The sequence below is a fragment of the Pinus tabuliformis genome, chromosome 9 (assembly GCF_031772625.1).
Source record: "Pinus tabuliformis cultivar Carrire ecotype Pingquan chromosome 9, CPIR1, whole genome shotgun sequence".
Lineage (NCBI taxonomy): Eukaryota > Viridiplantae > Streptophyta > Pinopsida > Pinales > Pinaceae > Pinus > Pinus tabuliformis.
The window spans coordinates 1,624,655,808-1,624,676,516 of NC_142307.1; the positions used below are offsets into that span (position 1 = coordinate 1,624,655,808).

At 39.3% G+C, this 20,709-nt stretch overlaps 1 protein-coding gene across 1 annotated transcript in view; it reads left to right on the forward strand.

Moving 5' to 3' along the window:
- Window positions 1-879: 879 nt before the first annotated feature.
- The window catches only part of AQI (Peptidase M20/M25/M40 family protein), a 98,815-nt gene continuing 78,985 nt past the window's right edge, over window positions 880-20,709 (forward strand). Inside the window, exon 1 of the mRNA XM_089443487.1 lies at window positions 880-1,812. Coding sequence (XP_089299613.1) covers window positions 943-1,812 — 870 coding nt within the window. The 5' untranslated portion in view covers window positions 880-942. The remainder of the gene's footprint in view (window positions 1,813-20,709) is intronic.

The following is a 20,709-nucleotide window of genomic DNA, read 5'->3' on the forward strand; positions in this document are numbered from 1 at the left end:
GTTGGTGGGTTCGAAACGCGTCGACGAAATTACTTCTATATGATTATTTTCGAAAGAAAACTTTTAAGATTTTTATGAATCAAAAAAATCTAAACTCTAAAACAACACAAATTATTTGTTACTAATAATATTATTTTCTTTAAATAAACAAATAAGTGAACACCTTGAAAACTTTATCGCTACAAAAACTTTAATAATTAATTTAAATAGTTTTTAATTTAAATTTTTTCGAATACTACTAAAAATAAAATTCTTTAAATCTTTTATTCATCAAAATATTTGCATTAAAAAAAATTTGATTCTCTTATTATTTTCAAAAGCTTGGTTTTATACCTCTATTGCAAATCATACTTAAAGTATTGAAATGACAAAATTGTGCGGCACAAGAAAAAGATTTGATTCTCTTATTATTTTCATTTTCAAAAAGCTTGGTTTTGTACCTGCATTGCAAATCATGTTTAAAATAATGAAATGACAAAATTGTGCGGCATACTAAAAAAAACCTCCCAATCAAAATTATTTTTATCGATGTGAAAGGTATTTTCCAAAGTGATTAAATTTGCTCATCTAGTAAGTTTATTAGATAGAAAGAGAAACAATGAGATATTTAAAACTAAAATAAAATTATGCAAAACTTGAGGCTCTTAGAAAATTTCTTTCATCAGAACTCTTCCCATCAACCTGTAACCTGACTGGATACCTTTAAATTGGTTGACAACTTAACCAAATATTTACATATCGGTGCAAAATTTTATATTAATAAATTATATATATATATATATTTTATTAATAAATTTTATTATCCTTTCAATTTTATTTTTATTATCTTTCAAATTCCCAGTTTGACGTTGCGGAGGTACAACTGATAAATATCAGTAACCACATTACCCAGTATGCCGCTCTAACACCACTACTGCCTAAACTGAAGGGTTGACCGCAAAAATGGGACCAAAACTCTCCTTAAACATCTCTGCCTTCGCTGCAAGTTTCCTTCTCCTTCTTGCCATCTTATATTCATCCCCATCATCGGCAACGTTAGAAGAGAATTCAGAACGTATAGTTTCCAGGTTCCAACAGTATCTCCAAATCAACACTGCACAGCCCAATCCCAACTACAAGCAGGCAGTGGGCTTCATACTGTCACAGGCAGAATCCATTGGTTTACCTGCCCAAATCCTAGAATTCGTGAAGGATAAACCAGTTGTTCTCCTAACATGGCATGGGAAACAGAAATCCCTGCCATCCATACTGTTCAACTCCCACACAGATGTCGTTCCCGCAGAGGAAAACAAGTGGTCTCACGGTCCGTTCTCCGCCTACAGGGACTCCAAGGGAGATATCTACGCGAGGGGCTCACAAGACATGAAGTGTGTAAGCGTACAGTATCTCGAAGCCCTCAGAAATCTAAAGAAAAGGGGATTTGTTCCTCTCCGGACCATTCATGTTTCTTTTGTTCCAGATGAAGAGATTGGGGGGCGTGATGGCGCAGGAATGCTTGTAAGTTCGAAGGAGTTTCAGAGGTTGAATGTGGGCGTGGTTTTGGATGAAGGACTTGCTTCCCCTGATGAGAGTTACAGAGTTTTCTATGGGGAGAGGTCTCCTTGGTGGCTTACTATAAAAGCAGTGGGCGCTCCTGGCCATGGCTCAAAGCTATATGATAATAGCGCGATGGAGAATCTGTTGAAAAGCATTGAGAGTATAAGTCGTTTCAGAGCTTCTCAATTTGATATTGTCAAGGCTGGATTGGCAGCTGAGGGTGACGTGACTTCTGTGAATCCAGTTTTTATGAAAGCAGGAACCCCTACTCCCACGGTGATGCTTAATTCACTTGTCTTTTGGTCTTTAATTTCTTTGTTTTTTCATTTTTGCCTTCTTAGATTTTGAGCTTGCCAAGCTCAGGCTCAAGCATAGCTCTGTGCTGGTTAGGCATGCTCATTGCTCACCATGGCTTGGAGGTTTGCATCCTCACTCACAAATTTTAGATCATCACAGTTTATCTGAGCTTACGAATTGACGTTCCAAATCTCCATGTAGCCTCCTACCCCCACAAAACAAACAACCTCATGATCTCTATGTTGCCTCCCACCCCACAAAATAAGCAACCTCATAATGAACATTAAAAGCCCATTTGTCCCCCTTTTTGTACTGAGAAGAGAGGATGGCCTAACCTGCAAGGGCTCAGGTCTGACTCGGCATGGCCGAAGACTTTGAGATTTAAAGGCCCCACAAAAAATCATCCCAACAAAACCACTTATAGTCCATAAAGGCCTACTTCTCCACCTATATGTGCCCTAAAGTGAGGGTATCAACCCCACCGGCAAGGGCTTAAGTTTGACTCAGCATTGCAGAAGAATCAAGGTTTGACCGGGACTCTCAGTCCCCCATACCTGCCCTCTTGGCCAAACAAAAAAGCAATCAAAGCCCCTCATGTTTAATAATAAAATCCCATTTGTCCACCTATTTGTGCCAACAAGAGACCCGCCTATAAAAGCTTATATCCGACTCAGAATGACATAATAGTTGATGTTTGATGGAGAGAATTAGGCATGTTTTGGGAATCCAGTCCCAAGCTTTTCTCTGGTGTTGTTCTAGTGCCAATCAAATTACGAGTCAATTCCCGAGTTCTGAATGAGCTTGAGTCAACTCCCAAGTCAATGCCCAAGTCCTTGTCAAGTCAGATCTCAAGTTTGACTTTCTAACTGAGTCAGACTTAGCTAGGCTCTAAGTGGAGCGGAGTCAAACCAAGTCAGGTAACTATGGCTATAAATTGCCTCATAGAGAAGTGCAGTAGAGTATTTTCCAAGGTGGCCCCCCAAAAAGATGTATGTGAATGGAATTGGAGTCCACATATTACACATGCATCTATATCATATCCATAGAATTGTGAGGCTACTTCTAGTAGATGAAATCTCGTTATCTGACTGAGTTAAATGCAGTGCCATCGAAGGCTTCTAGACAGAAGAGTAACATTGCTAACGGTTAGGTTTTTCCCATTTAAAATAATTGCGTAGAATTGCAGCTAATAATGGCTTGTAAACCGCTTGATCCACCTCTCTTGTAGCAGCTTCCTACAAAAAATTTCTGAATCGTGCCCTGCAAGACAAATAACAAGTTTGACATGTCAAGTTAATTTGTCATTAGAAATGTTCCTGCTTTATTTTTCAATCTCAAAAATAGGGTGACCTATTGATAGAATGATAATTAGGAGTCGTTATAGAATGAGAATTGTTTTTCAATTTTTCTGTTTCAAACATTGCCTATCTTTCAATGCGTGGAAACCTATGTTTGCAGGAAACATGGACCCCGTGCCATCCCCCTACCCCCTCCCACGGTATTAGGTGTGTTTCAGTATGAAAACTCTGAAACGTGTTTCAAAAGGGCTGAAATGCATATCACTTTTTTTATATGCGTTTCAGCCCTCTTGAAATGCATATCACCTTTTGTACATTGTGTTTCTGTTCTATACGGTGTGTTTCAACAGCCATAAAACATGTGTGGGTCCATATGACATGCTTATGTGGTCTATTTTTGACCTGGGACCCACTAAAAAAGTTGCAAGTATTTAAAAATTATATTTTTCTAGTTATTATGTTTTAATAATATTTTTTGAAGATTTCTTGAAACCTCTAGGAATAAAAGAATTTCTTTTAAAAGAGGCCGTCCCTTTCATTTATGCTTACACTGTTTGAAGCTTTAGCAAGGAATAATTAACCAAATAAATTGAGCAAGGGTGATTTCAGATAGGGGGATTTGAGGAAGGGTGGCTTCAGCAAGAGAGGATTTAGATTATGAGGTTGCTACAACCATAGTTTTTGGCTGTTTGTGGTGTTTTGGACAACTATAGCCATTATTGGGTTTGTTTTGTGGTGTTTTTGGGCAGCTTCAGCTATAAAAAACATCTTGTCGTAAGAAGTATCTTTAAATTATATAGTTTTTTTGAAGAGTTCATTTCTAAGGTTCTCTAAGGAAATAATTATCTTTATTTCTATTTTCATTTTATTTATTGCAGATTTGTTTTTGTATTTTTTTGCAATAACAATGGCTTCCAGTCAAGGTACTTCTACTTTAGTGCCCATGAGCAACATGACTACTGACTTTTATCGTATTTGGAGGCATGTAACAAAGGTTTCTAGAATCGCTTGTGGTGATTCATGAGAATAGATATGCAATCTCTGTCAAAAACCTTACGAGGACTCTTACCCAAGAGTGAAGGTACATTTTTTGCATGAGAAGGGAAAGGGTGTGGATGTTGCAGACAACTGACCCACAAGAAAGGAGGAAGTATGAGATTGAGTACGAAGAGGCTGATGGGCTTAGAAAATGACATGAACAACTTGCGAATCTACTCCTTAGGTTCCAAACATTGAGCCATGGATTGTGCTTGAAGCAAGAAAGAGGAGAGCAACTCAGCAACAACATGAACAATGTGATGTTCCCAATTTTGTGCATGCAAAAAATTACTAAGGACTTTTGCTAACTTTTGATAATATTAAAAAGAGAAAATTATTATTTTGTGAGAAAAGACAAAAATCATTTATTTGGAATTTGCTTTCGGAATAATCACATCATCAGTGTTCGTTGGTCAATGTTTCGAACCCTATAATGTGGTTCATCATCAGGACCAAGATGAAAAAATCGATTTGTCCATAGGAATAAATAGCAGAGATGCATCTAGTTCCAGAACTATTCGTTAAAAATAAAATTTTATTTTAATTAACAAAAGAAACAATATGGATCACAAAAGTCTGAGAACAAAAATCATTATTTTAATGGAATGGTGGCAAAATAATATTTTATTGGAGGAAGGGAGGCAAAATATTATTTTAATGGAGAATGGAGACAAAATAATATTTTATCAGAGAATGAAGAAAAAATATTATTTTATTGGAGAATGGTGGCAAAATAATATTTTATGAGAAAGGAGACAAATTATTATTTTATTTAAAACAACGCCAAAAGGTCTCCTAGTGGAAAATGGGCCCCACCAATAAAATAATAGGGAAAAATGAGAATCTAGAAGCTAGAAGGAGGCTCAGTGGAGAATTATAAGTAGAGGATTGGACTCAATTGGAAGGCATTCTATTCTATCATTTCTATTTCACACTAAGAAGAAGCTCAAGTGAGTTTCAAATGAAACTCAATAGCTAATTTCGGTGGACTTCGAGTGCCACCCTAGTTAGCTCTTCGCGAAAGTGCCACCCTAGTTAGCTCTTGGGGAAGATCATTTCAGATCTTCCATTGGTGCTTATTATAGAGAATCTCCAGCATATGAATCAATTTGTTTGCAGGGACAACAACATTGTGAGTTTAATTTTGTTGTAGAGGTTTATTGCAATCGTGATTCGGTGCTTGTAGGGCTATATTTTCCTATTTTAAGGGCCGAGTGCAATTATTTCTCCAAGAAGATTAAGTACAAGGTTGTGAAGCCAATTTTGAAGTGATTTTTGTTGTTGTTCTGTATTTTTGAGGTTGAGGGAGTAAACACATAGGACAACATCAAAACCATTTTGGAAGCTGGGATCTGGCCTTGTTAGCTTCAGAGAGGGATCTCTATGTAAAATTTAGCTTTGTTTTTATGTAAATTTTAGGCTAGTTATGACTGTACTGTTTGTTTTGATTTGATTGGTTTGGTTGATTTAAGTGTTATAATTCCATTGGGCTATGGAGTCTGAAGATTTAACTGGATTTGGCATCAAATTTTAGAGGAGTTTCACAGGGCAAGCTAGGTTGCACTATTTGGATCTTTTCAGAAATTTAAATGGATTATGAGAGAACAAAAATGTAAGATTCAGTAGAAATCAAGGAGCAATTAAGAATTCCTTAATTTGACTTAAGTGGAAAACATGAAAATTACTAACAACTAAAATAGGGTGCTCTAAATAGCAAATCCTATTCAGCACAGTTTCTGTTAAGTAATTGAGATTTTCAGAATAACAGAGAGAGAAAAACAATGAATCCTGTGAAAAGGTCCCTGTATTATTGATGCTCCAACACTTTGAAAAGTTACAATATGCAGAGGAAATTACATTCAAAAATCAACATCTATTACTTCAAACTGTGAAGTATTTATACAAATTCTAAATTAAAATATCATGAAAAAATATCAAGATTTGTTTACAAATATCTCAAACTGTATTTACACAAAGAGAATTGAAATAGAGGGCATTCAAAGCTAATGAATCTACTTGGCACCATCTTTGTGGATTGTTGGTAACAAAGAAGAGCAATTAGAATTTGATAAAAACTCTTATTTGACGAGGTGGAATCCAATTTACTAATTGTCTTTGAGGTTTTTTCTCCCGAAATTTTTAACAATGGGATCCTGTAATCCGTTTGTATATTCCAAACCATAATAGCTCTGAGAAAATTGAGTGAGGCTTTTGTAAATGATGATGTTGGCAACAAAAACCTCTTTCAGTTTTTGAAAATTCATTTCCACCTGCTCACAAATTGCATTTGAAAACACTACTATAAACAAGAAAATTCGGGAAAACATACCTCCAAAGATTCATCCGAATCTCCCAAACCATAACAACTATTACAAAACTGAGAGAGGTTTTTGTGCATGAGGATGTTAGCAACAAAAACCTCTTTCAGTTTTTTAAAATGTGTTCTCAGTTGTTTGTAAACCATGTTTTAAATGACTGTGTTGTATATGAAAAAACATATTTTTAACTAACCATGAAACAAACATATGACATGGAGGCGTGAGGTGACATGGAGGTGGAGGTGAGTGGGGACAACAGTCCAAGTGGCAGGCAGTGAGTGGTGTGGGAGTGATAGTGAGGTCAAATGTTAATTTTGTAACAGACATGGCTAGGTGTCGGGATAGGAGTGGAGGGGAGCGCGCGGGAAGAGCTAGTGGGAAAGGGGAGAAGGTTGGTGGATTTTGGAGGGGAGCGCAGGAAGAGCTAGTGGGAAAGGGGGAGAAGGTTGGCGGATTCGGAGGGGGTATAAGGCGGTAAGTGGTATCGATCGGGGGGGGGTGCGAAATGTGGGGAAGGCACCATGTATGGATGGGGCCCGGCAGGAGAAACTGCCTTTTCAGACGCCCCCCCCCAGTAAAGGTAGGATGGAGAAGGGGGGCCGAAAAAAGATATGAGCCGTTGATCGAGATCAGTGGGGAATCCTGATGCTCTGACAACAATGTCCTTTAACCATATAAGACAGAACAACTTTGTCCATATGCGCCTTATTACAATTTATTTAATCACATTTAAATGATGTGATTAATTTAATCTAAACACACTTAATTATTCTCTAATGCTGCATTTCGACTTGCAAGCATATTTTTTTATTTTCTCAAGGTTTTGACCTTTTTGGAAATAATTTACAACATGGAATATTATTTACAACATCCGAAATATAATAATCATAAGCTATAATCAAGCAATCCTATAAAAATTATAGGACCCTAACAGTGGCTTCAGCTAGGGATGGCACTTCTTGGTGAAGTGTCAAGAACACCGTAGACTAGTAGCTTGATCCATTGGGCCAATCCCAAATCTGCAACGTGCTCTGTCATAAAAGTCTCTATGACTGAAAATCTTCAAACTGCACCACCTTGAAATTTGAAATACACACTGAATTAAAAGTTGTATCGCTATCTGAAACTGAAATTGACAATAATGCTTGAAAAGATGCTCAGAGTGCTAAGCTTATTTGCACACTGCTACCTACTCTACACTACTGAAAATTATGTTGAATCAAATAATACAAAAATGCCAATGAAGCTAGTCAAGTAGTTGCTGAAACAAGTGGGCTGCTTGACTGTTTGTTAGCACAATCAAAAGGACAACTTGACTTTTTGTCCATAAAATCAAAGCTGTAGAGTGCAATGGCAACTGCTGTTGGATCTGGTCATGAAAACATGATTGAACACTTGAGCTGAAAAGAACCTCCATGTAGTTTGCTATAGGATCAGTAAAGGCATGATTAATTAGTTTACCTTGCAGGCCTTCATTGACTGATTGAGCATGGAAGATTTCATCAGTTGTATTCTCAAGGTTAAACCCTGATTCCCACTGTTCAGTTTCAGTCTTGTACTCGAAAACATAATTCTCAGCAATCTGCAAATCAAAAGGCAATACAATCTCCTCTTGTTTTGGAGAAGGAAGATTTTCCAAGAATTGTTTAGGATCTCAGAAATTATAGGACTGAATCTAATAATCCAAAAGTTCAATATCCTTCTCGACTCTTTCAACAACTAACTCAAGAAAACAAACTTTACTTTCAAGATAAAATTTGCTTAATTTCAAACAATGAAACATGGCCGTTAAAAAATCTTCATCAATTTGAAAATCGGCTAATTCATCCTTGACTTCTTTTAAAACTTCACAAGACAGAGGATTTGCCACATAACCTGTCATCTTGTTTAGCAAGAAATCTGATCAACTTGCAGTGGAGTCGCCATGAGTTTTCTACAAATCTGGATTCTTTGACAGTGGAGTCACACTAAAAACTTTGAAGCTCTGGATATTTTGAACGTGGAGTCACAAGGTGAATGATACAATCTTCTTGTGTTTGATCACTGTCCACCGTCAGTAATCAAATCTGGAACTTGATACACTTTTTTGGGGACTCTGAAAGTTTAGATCCCTAGTATGGTCGCCACTATGTTGTCGTTCTGTATTTTTGAGGTTGAGGGAGTAAACACATAGGACAACATCAAAAACACTTTGGAAGTTGAGATTTAGCCCTGCCAATTTCAGAGAGGGACCTCTCTATAAAATTTAGCTTTGTTTTTATGTAAATTTTAGGCTAATTATGACTGTACTGTTTGTTTTGATTTGATTGGTTTGGTTGATTTAAGTGTTATAATTCCATTGGGCTATGGAGTCTGAAGATTTAACTAGATTTGACATCAAATTTTAGAGGAGTTTCATAGGGCAAGCTAGGTTGCACTATTTGGATCTTTTCAGAAATTTAAATGGATTATGAAAGAACATAAATGTAAGATTCAGTAAAAATCAAGGAGCCATTACAAATTCCTTAATTTGTCTTCAGTGGAAAACATGAAAATTACTAACAACTAGAATAGGGTGCTCTAAATAACAAATCCTATTCATCACAGTTTTTGTTAAGTAATTGAGATTTTCAGAATAACAGAGAGAGAAAAACAATGTTTAAACAAATAAACAGAAGAAACACATCACCATTTGGTACACCACATGAATCCTGTGAAAAGGTCCCTGTATTATTGATGCTCTAGCACTTTGAAAAGTTACAATATGCAGAGGAAATTACATTCAGAAATCAACATCTATTACTTCAAACTGTGAAGTATTTATACAAATTCTATACTAAAATATCTTGAAAAAATATCAAGATTTGTTTACAAATATTTCAAACTGTTTAACACAAATAGAACTAAAATATAGGACATTCAAAACTAATGAATCTACTTGGCACTATCTTTGTGGATTGCTAGTGACTAAGAAGAGCAATTCAAATTTGACAACAACTCTTATTTAATGAGGTGGCATCTAAGTCACTAACTGTCTTTAAGCTTTTTCCTTCCGAAATTCTGAAAGATAGGGTTTTGTAATCCCTTTGTCTATCCCAAACCGTAATAGCTGTTAGAAAACTGAGAGAGGTTTTTGTAAATAATGATGTTGGTAACAAAAACCTCTTTCAGTTTTTGAAAATTCATTTCCACCTGCTCGGAAACTGCATTTGAAAACACTGGCTAAAAACAGGAAAATTCAGGAAAACATACCTGCAAAGATTCATCCGAATCTCCCAAACCATAACAACTGTTACAAAATTGAGAGAGGTTTTTGTGCATGAGGATGTTAGCAACAAAAAACTCTTTCCGTTTTTGAAAATGCGTTCTCAGTTGTCTGTAAACCATGTTTTAAATGACTGTGTTGTATGAAAAACATATTTTTAACTGACCATGAAACGAACATATGACGTGGAGGTGTGAGGTGACATGGAGGTGGGGATGACGTGGAGGTGAGTGTGGACAATAGTCCAAGTGGCAGGCAGTGAGTGGTGTGAGAGTGATAGCGAAGTCAAATATTAATTTTGTAACGGGATATGAGTGGAGGGGAGCGCGCGAGAAGAGCTAGTAGGAAAGGGGGTATAAGGTGGTAAGTGGTATCGACCGGAGGGGGGGGTGCGAAATGTGGAGAAGGTGCCACGTATGGATGGGGCCCGACGGGAGAAATTGCCTTTTGGACCCCCGGCCCCTCGGTGATTAAGGTAGGATGGAGAAGGAGGGCCGGAAAAAGATATGAGCCATTGATCGAGATCAGGGGGAATCCCGATGCTCTGACAACAGTGTCCTTTAACCATATAAGACAGAACAACTTTGTCCATATGTGCCTTATTACAATTTATTTAATCACATTTAAATGATGTGATTAATTTAATCTAAACACACTTAATTATTCTCTAATGCTGCATTTCAACTTGCAAGCATATTTTTTTATTTTCTCAAGGTTTTGACCTTTTTGGAAATAATTTACAACATGGAATAGTATTTACAACATCCGAAATATAATAATCATCAGCTATAATCAAGCAATCCTGTAAAAATTATAAGCCTCTAACAATTTCTTTGTGACTCCAACTCCAAGTCTTCAAGGTCTAATATCAGTTCCAAACAGGGACGAGTTGCATATGTTTAGGAGGCCGAACTATTTGCATCTCAGGAATAGGACGAACATTTGTGTAATTATTCCAGAAATATAGTTCCATTCAGATGAATTTCCTATGCTGTAGCAGACCTCTCAAGCAAGGTGGATCGAACTTCTTATCAGATTGCCAATCTCTGTCTACAAGGGCTGAAAATTCAAGGATCAGAGGGCGTAGTATTGAAGATTCAAGCATTATTTTGAAGTGGCCGAGTAGTAGTTTGCAAGAGGATATTGGTACCAAGATAAGCAAGAAGGAGATCGAATTTCTGGGTCTAGAAGCTTCTGATTTGTGCATGTATCAAATCTGGAGTTTTCCTTTGATGTCACACTTTCATAGCTGTAGCAACCTTTTTTGAAGTGGCCGAGTTGGTTCCTTAAGCATACCTATTCCAGCTAATTCAAGGTCTATTTGTAGAGGCTCCTCCAGCTAATTTAGAGAGGACTAATTGATCACAAGTATCTTCAACTTCAATTTCTGTTAGCTGGTGTAAAAGGGAGGGCAAAATTCAAAGAAGAGGGTCACTGTTATATGCATGCTTCGGATCTGGAAATTCTCTCGAGGACATGTCTATATATATACGTACCTGTAGCAGTTCATTTTGAAGACGACGAATTGGACATATGCCTGTAGAAGCCTATGCAAAGAGACCGAATTGGTTTAAGGAGTACATTTACATCAGGCAACCCAAGTTCTGTCAGTAGGTGCTCATTCCAGGTGTTTCCTTTCCATTGGCACTGTAAACCTGATAATTAATTTCAGATTGGAAATCGTTCTTCAATGGCCTTGTAAGACAGTGGTTCTGCTCTCAATTATAGATCTGATTTGCCTCAAAATTTATGGATGTTCTCTCTCAAGTTTGATGCACAAATTACATGATACAATTCTGTGTTGTCCATAGAAGTGTTTGCTTACAAGTTGTCTTTTGTCATGTATGTCATTCATTGTGTGGAATATGAAGGTCATACCATTCCAGTTCATCAATATTCTATCTTTACCATGTAAATCTTGTTATTTTCTGAGTATTTTATGAATATCAGTTGTTGGTAGGGAGTTGGCTTCACCATTTTATTATTGCCTTTATTGCCAATAATAAATTACCCCTACAGCAGTATGTTGTCATGTGTTTGACAAAATTTCACACAGAAAGGGAGCATTAAAACTTAGAAGATTTATTGGCTGTTTAGGATCTTTCCCTATTGGGAATATTACAGTGTATCAGAGCATGATCTTGGCCAGCTGTGGAGGGGAAGCCATCAAGATCATGGAAGAGTTGGGACTAGTGGGACTATGGACATGCATGCATAATGACGAGTGGGACTATGGACATTCTAGTGGCTCAAGGAAAATTGATTATGTAGGAAATTTGGCACGGGATCCACAAGAATGATGAGAAAATAATAGAAATAAAAAAATGTTGGTCCAATTGAGTAGCGGTAAGGGGATAAACCAGAGCCATCCTCATCTTTATGACAAAGGCCCTAGAGTGAAGCCATGCACATCATTTATGAGGGATCAGCCAAAGCAGGATGTGCAGGAGAAGGTGGGAAGGTTAACTTTCACCAACTTTGATGGATCAGTTAGGAGCTCTATCAGAGAGTGGGTGCAGAAACTGGACACATATATTGGAATAAACCCTATGAGGGAGGTGGATGCAATTAAATGTGCTACTTTGCATTTGGATGGAGATGCTATGGAGTGGTGGTACCAAAGAATGATCGCTTTGGGTCATGTAGGCATCACGTCCGACACAGAGTTCATGCAAAGGCTCTCAGAGAGATTCGACTGAAAGGACACTAGATCCCCTGACAAGAGCAGTTAAGTGATGGGACCAGGAGGAGACTTTACTTCAGACCGTGGGGCCGAGGATGCAAGTACACTAACGACGAGCTTGAGGAGGAGTTTGAGCATGAGGCTGAGGGCACACATGTTTTTCAGGAGGACGTAGATATACCTAGTGTGATGGAGATTCCTTTGATAGCTTCGATTGACACATTGGTGGAAACAATTGAGCATACACTTGTAGGGCTGTCCGTTGATGAGGTACCCAGTGTTTTGACTGAGTTTTCAGATGATGGTTGCCCACAATAGATTGATGAGTTGCCAGGAGACACAAAGGTATCCACCGTTGATGAGGTGCTAAGAGACATATCCACCAATGATGAGGTGCCAGGAGACGGAGGTATCCGAAGTTGTGACCAAGTTTACAGATGATAGCTACCCACAATAGTGTCAATAGCTCCAAGCCAACCTTATAGCATTGAAAAAGAAGGCCACGACAGTATGCGAGACCATTTCGTAGCAGAATGAAGAGTTGGAGGGCATGAGAGCGGTTTGTGCTGAGTCAGTGCCCAAGCTGACTCGCGTTGGGGAATGGTTCAATTCCCTAATGGTATTAGCTAGAGGAGTACACATTGGAGCGTCAGAGCAACCCTCTTTAGGCATACATAGATGGGGCTTGCAACACTGTTAGGTTACCCATGCACATTAGAGAGAGAGGGAAAGGTAGAGTTATTTAGTTAGATCTCATGTGTTGACCAAGACAGTGAGATGAGGCAACGTCAGTTGCATAGGGCACAACATTCGCATGTTGCGTGTATGGGCACACGTGCATCCGATCCTGTCGTTGGGTTGGATGGCGAGAGATTTTGAGTTGGTACTCGGTGTTGTGGGCTAGACTTATGTAGGTGGTCATAGTCCAGAGTAAAGCTCAGCAAGAGCTCTTAGACATTGACGGTACTGGAGGCCTAGGTTGGCATTGGGATCTAAGTGGGGCTTCCTTTTTGTCACATACCCCTTGGGCACAATACTACCAATAATCCCCTATGCTCTGCTAAATTCAAGATGTGGACTTTTATGTTCAATTACTAGACTTACATTCCAACACAAATTTCATGCCTACTTTACAACTCAGTAAAAAGATTCAGTCATGGTCTTTCAACATAATACACTTCTTGCATTTGAATTTCATTCCTTTGATAACCCAATACAAGCATTACTGGAACGTTATCATGAATACATTGTAGCTAGCATGATCATAGTCCTACGGTCATAGTAGAAAGTATTTGCTGACATATATCTTATACATTATGAATAAATAGCTAAAGAGAGCCTTAGTGGATGCAATTCATCCCATGATGCATAATGCATAGCCTAAACAACATGAACCATAAGCTATACCATTTCACACCTTAAAACATAATTATTCAACTTACATAGCTGTCTCATGCATAATTAATCACTATCCAAGATGAGATAACACATAAGTTTAAAGATGTGACAATCTGTTAAGTTATGGTATGTTCTATGCTTAAGAGCAATTTACTTCAAATTTTCTTATCAGCCCAATATCAATTTCCAGAATTGCAATCACATCAACATGATAGTAAAATGCAGATAGAACATAAATGTAAACAGTAGAAGACTAGCCAAGACAAGAGACACAAGATGTGGCACTAGCCAGGGACAAACCCAAATGCGGGGAAACCCTTGATCAATAATTCAATAATTCAGCAGAGAGAGAGATAGTACAATTACACAAATCTGTGATTTTATGACAACAGTAATAAAACCCTAACTAGCAAAGTCAAAGCTGGTCAAACAGGTTAGAAATGACCTCAAGTCAACCTCAGTCAACTCGGCCTCCAACAACAATGATAGGCAGCCCAAAACAGTCCAAGAATGATGGTCAAACAATAGTCAACACATGTGCAGGTCTGCGTTCAACCCTCAAAAGTCAACAATGGTCAAGTGTATGGTCAAAACAGGTCAACAATTGATGTCCAGAACTATGGCTTGCTTGGAAGAGACTCCAAACACTAATTTGCAGTCAAGGGTACCTCCTCGTTGGTCAACGCAGTGAAAACTCAGCCCTACTGCTCCACGGTCAACCCAAGTCAACGCTGCCCTAGATCAGACTTGCGTCCTTCCTTCTTCCCACGTGTGAGTGACCTGCTCCTCCTATGCATACCCAATCAGACTAGGAGAGAGAAGAATGAGATGATGGGAATAATGCCACAAGGTCTCCTCCTTTTATATGCCACGTTGAGGATAAGCTGGGGGTGTAAAACACTGTTTTGCTTGCTGGTTGACCTTGACAAATTGTCAAGAAATACAAATAAATTCATATCTCCATGAATACATGTCGGATTCAGATGATTGTTAGAGCAATCCTACACCTCTCGATGAGAGGAATCCAAGAAAAATATCCGCTGCCATAAATAAGGTGACCCACATGGAGTTTGGCTCTAGTTGCCAATTTTAACACTCCCTCTTAACTAGGGAGAACTCCATTTGCTAATCCATCTGTCTGTTGGTACTATCTCTGCCATCAATACATTGCCATGCATTGCTCTACACTGCTCTGCTGAACTGTGAAGAAGAAGAAGTGATCGATAATGTATCATACCATCCTCTATTGACTCGAAGTCAGTCCCAGATAAAGGAGAGCATCTCATGGCACTCTTACTGATTTGAAATCAGTTCCAAAAGACAACGAGTTATATCACTCTTACTGACCCGAAGTCAGTTCCAAATAAAGAGAGTGTCTCATACCACTCTTACTGACCCGAAGTCACTTCCAATTGATCCAAGATCAATGTCATCCTAGCGTAGGGAGTGCGGTAGATACATGATGCGTCCATCGGTACTACTATGGTCCCTATCCTTATTTCCCTACTCATTGGCCAGATGAGAGGTACTTCCCATGAGTCCTAGACTACATGGGTAGGATGTATTAGCAGGAGAAGGATGAACCACTCATCCTGCCTACATGTTGCCACAGGGTATCACATGGGAAGGCTGAACCACTCACCCTGTACATAGCAAACCATTAGGGGAAGGCTGAACCACTCACCCTATAGTTGCTCATCACTCCAAGAAGTGCCCCAAGCCCCCCGGAGCTACCAGAGCTCAAAGTATATATCATACAGGACCCTCATAAAAGGGTCTCTCCATGACTCCTAGATGTTCTCGGAAAGTCAAGAATTTGACCTTTCCCAGGGGCTTCGTCAGAATGTTGGCGACCTGTTCATCAGTTCCAATATGATGAAGCCTTATCGCTCCTTGTTGTACCATATCCTGGATAAAGTGGTACCTGATATCGATGTGCTTGGAGCGATCATGAAATACGAGATTCTATGATAAACCAATCCCACTCTGGTTGTCGCAGAGGATCACGATAGTATCCAGCGTATGACCAAACAACTCACTAAAGAGCTTCTGCAACCAGACAACTTCATAGGAGGCCATACTCGCAACAATGTATTCAGCCTCAACGGTGCTTAAAGCCACCGACTTTTGCTTCCTGCTCATCCAGGATATCGAAGCAGAACACAAAGAGAAACAACACTCGAAAGTGCTCTTTCGGTCCACCACACTGCCTACCCAATCAACATCGGAATAACCATGCAACCTCACATCTCCGGCAGTGTATCTCAGTCCATAAGATATCTCAGAAGATTCTTGGCACCAATCCAATGTGAGTGATGAGGCTCAACCATATATTGGCTCAACGTGTTGACTGCAAAACATATGTCCGGACGGGAGTTCACCAAGAACATCAATGCTCCTATGAGTTGACGATACTCAAAAACATTTCTCAATACAGGTCTGGTACCACAACTGCATAACTTCTTGAAGTTAAGCTCCATAGGGGTAGTCACGGGCTTGCAGTTCACCATACCAAATCTCTCCAATATCTTCACCACATATTTTCCTTGAGATAGGAAAATTTCTCCTGACTTTTGTCAGACCTCCAGCCCTAGGAAATAGTGCATCAGTCCTAGGTCCTTCATCTCAAATTCAGAAGCCAACTCCATCTTGCATTTGTGAATGAGAGGGTCTACACCTGTCAAAAAGAGGTCATCAACATACAACACCAATATGAGAGGCTTATCATCTTCAATTTTAAAGTAAAGGTTCGGATCAACTTCACTTCTAGTGAATCCCAGCTTCATCAAATAGCTATCGATCCTCTCATACCAAGCTCAGGGTGCTTGCTTTAGCCCATAGAGAGCTTTCTTTAACCTGCATACATGAGATTCCCGATTATGAATCTCAAACCCCTTGGGTTGTTTCACATAGACTTCCTCTTTAATCGAACCATGCAATAACGCGGTCTTGACATCCATCTGATGTAGGTTCCATCCTTGTGAAGTAGTGAGGGCTATGATCGAGCAGATGGTGGTGTATCGGGTAACAGGTGCAAATATCTCATCATAATCTACACCTTCATTTTGAGAGAAGCCTCGAGCAACAAAGCGAGCTATGTACTTTTCAACACTCCCATCAGCTCCATGCTTGATTTTGTAAAGCCATTTCGAGGTGACAACTGTTTTGTCCCAGGGTCTGGGAACCACATCTCAGACATCATTCTTCATGATGGACGTGTATTCTTCATTCATAGCATCCTTCCATACTTGATGCGTTGCGGCTTCTTTGAACGATGTAGGCTCGTTTTGAATGATGGTGCTCATAATGGTCAAGTATCCCTGATACTTGGTCAGCTTCTTGCTTTCACGGAAAGTCCCTCTGGGTGCAATATGTCTCTCAGCATCTTCAAGAGTCCCCTTAAGCCATGAGGGCCTCTTCCTAGAGGAGGAAGGCTCTTGCAGAGGGGAATCAATAGGATCCATAGGTTCTTCAACATCGGGCATCGATTCATCTTCCTTTTCATCCAGCTTCTTGGTGTCAACTTCTTTATCTTTCCTTAGAATAGGAAGATTGCCAACCTTGCTAAGAGCCATATCTTTGTCAAAGGTGACATCATGACTTATCTCGACTTCCCTTTGACTAGCCACATAGATTCTATAGCCCTTAGAATTTTCGCTATAGCCCACAAAGATTCCCTTCTTTCCAGATGCACCCAATTTGCTTCTTTTCTCTTTCGGCACATGAAAATATATGGGATTTCCAAAAGTTCTAAAATGAGAGACATTAGGTTTCTTACCAGTGAACATTTCTTCGGGAGTCTTGGAATCCAATGCTTGATGAGGGCATCAGTTTTGAACATATACAGTGGTATTTGCAGCTTTGGCCCATAGAAATTTCGAAAGCCTTTGATCATGGAGCATGGCACGAACAACTTCCACAATTGTACGATTCTTCCTTTTAGCCACACCATTCTGCTTAGGAGTGTATGGTGTTGTGGTCTCCCTCTTAATGCTTGTTTCTTTCGAAAAGTCATGGAACTCATTGGATTCATACTCGGTCCCATTATTAGTCCTTCATATCTTGATTCTCTTCTTGGTTTGATTCTTGATTAAGGCTTTGAAGTGACGAAACCAGGTGAACACTTCATCCTTCTTTTTCAAGAAGTATATCCAAGTCTTGCGAGAATAATCATCTGTAAAAGTGAGATAATATAGATATCCTCCCAAAGAGTTCACGGGCATCATACTAGATATGTCAGAGTGAACCAACTGCAAAATGTTGGAGGTCTTGCTATGGCTTGAGGGGAATGGTCCCCTTTTGAGCTTTCCTTCGGCACATCCTGGACATACACCTTCATGCTCTACTTTGAACTCGGGCATCCCTGTCACCATCTGTCTCACATCGGGTAGAGCCTTATAATGAAGGTGGGCAAACCTTCGGTGCCATAGTTCAGACTGTAGAGATGTGTTGCAAGACATGACTCCCAACGAACTTCCTCCAACTTGATATAAAGAGTCAACCTGGGACCCAAGAGTGAAAGCATCTTTAAAATTCTTTTTCCAAACACGTACCTTGCCATTGATCAATGCCACCTTGTAGCATTTGTCTTCCATTGCCGAAATGGACACCAAATTCTTCTTGAGATTAGGTACATATAAGACTTCTTGCAAATGGATCGTTTTGCCTTGATTTAGTTGAAGAGTAACATTCCCTACTCCCTTTACGGGATAGTTGGAATTGTCTCCAAGAATAATCTCCAAGTTTGTCTCTTTCTCTATCAGATTAGAGAGAGCTTCCTTGTAACCAGTGAAGTGCCTTGAGGCACCACTATCAATAAGCCAATTGCCCAACGAGTCCAGAGGAGAAGTAGTGGAGAGGGTCGATATCAAATAATACTTATCTTGCTTTTTGTTAACAACATTTGATTCATACTTGGAGTTCCTTGCTTTCTTGGAGGGTTGACCACTTCCTTCATTTCCCGCATTCCTCTTTCCTTTGCCATTGAACCTGCCATTCCTTTGATTGTGGTTGGAGTTGCCCCTAGAGTGATTTTGATCACCATCATGTGATGTGTCCTTTCTATTTGATCACTCCCTTGCATAGTGGCCAAATTCATTGCAAACAAAGCATCTTCCCTTCTTTCCACCCTTCGATTCGGGCTTTCCTTTGAAATGACCTTTAGACCCAGAATTATTTCTTCTTTTGGCATGAGAGGAGAAAGCAATGGGGTTGCCTTTGATTGAAGGCATTTCTTGCTCCACCATCCTTGTCTCTTCTTGAATGCATCTTGACATCAATTCTTCAAATCTCGGAATTCGATCATTGTTGAGAAGAGTGGTTCTAAATATATACCATTGGGATAGGAGCCCTCCAAGGGTAGTGATAGTTAGTTCTTTGTCAGGAATGACTTCTCCAATTGATAGGAGATCATTCTTGATCGCAGTGATCCTTAAGAAGTAGGATTGAATATCCTCATCCTTGCCCTTCTTAATATCCTTCAACTTATTTTTGGGGAACAAAACTTGATTTGCATCTCTAACTTTAAACAAGCTTACTAGTTTGTCGTAGATCTCCTTGGAGGTGTTCAACTCAGAAATGTAGGCCACTAGACGCTTATCAATTGAGTTTGGGATAATCTTCTTTGCTTTGACTTCACCCTCAGTGTACTTGTTCTTTGTAGCAACTGATGCATTTGATGGAGGTTCTGGAATTTCGCCCCTCACATAGTCCAAGCACTTCTTGCTCTTCCAATGTCAGATCAAGAGACATCTTCCATCTGTGATAGTCAGACTTCTCACAGAGCTTGTCTTTGTTCGGGAAGTGGGATGAGGAATCCATGAAGCCTTTTGACCTTTCCAACTGTCTTTGGTGATTGCTCCTTCACTCTTGCTTGGGCTTTGTATTCACCTCAACTCTGATACCATGTTAAGTTATGGTATGTTCTATGCTTAAGAGCAATTTACTTCAAATTTTCTTATTAGCCCGATATCAATTTCCAAAATTGCATTCACATCAACATGATAGTAAAATGCAGATAGAACATAAATGTAAACAATAGAAGACTAGCCAAGACAAGAGACATAAGATGTGGCACCAACCAAGGACAAACCCCAATGCAGGGAAACCCTTGATCAATTCTTCTTATATTCTTCAATAATTCAGTAGAGAGAGAGAGAGATAGTACAATTACACAAATCTGTGATTTTATGACAGCAGTAATAAAACCCTAACTAGCAAAGTCAAAGTTGGTCAAATAGGTCAGAAATGACCTCAAGTCAACCTCAGTCAACTTGGCCTCCAACAACAATGATAGGCAGCCCAAAACAGTCCAAGAATGATGGTCAAACAATAGTGAATGCATGTGTAGGTCTGCAGTCAACCCTCAACAGTCAACGCTAGTCAAATGTATGGTCAAAACCAGTGTTGCGAAAATCACGATAACATAAAAAAATCACGATTATTATTATTATTATTTTAATTCCCGATAATATTGCGCGATTAATTCAGTGATTTTTTCATTTTGAAAAAATCGGGATTTAATTCCGATTTTTTTTTTTTGGCCAATTTTTTTCCCCTCGCTGATTTACTCCCGATAACGATTTTCACACCACTGGTCAAAACAGGTCAACGCTTGTTGTCCAGAACTGCGGCTTGCTTGGAAGAGACTCCCCACACTAATCCGCAATCAAAGGTACCTCCTCGCTAGTCAATGCAGTCAAAACTCAGCCCTGCTACTCCACGGTCAACTTAAGTCAACGCTGCCCTAGATCAGACTTGCATCCTTCCTTCTTCACACGTGTGAGTGACCTCCTCCTAGGCATACCCAATCAGACTAGGAGAGAGAAGAATGAGATGATGGGAATAATACCACAAAGTCTCCTCCTTTTATATGCCACGTTGAGGATAAATTGGGGG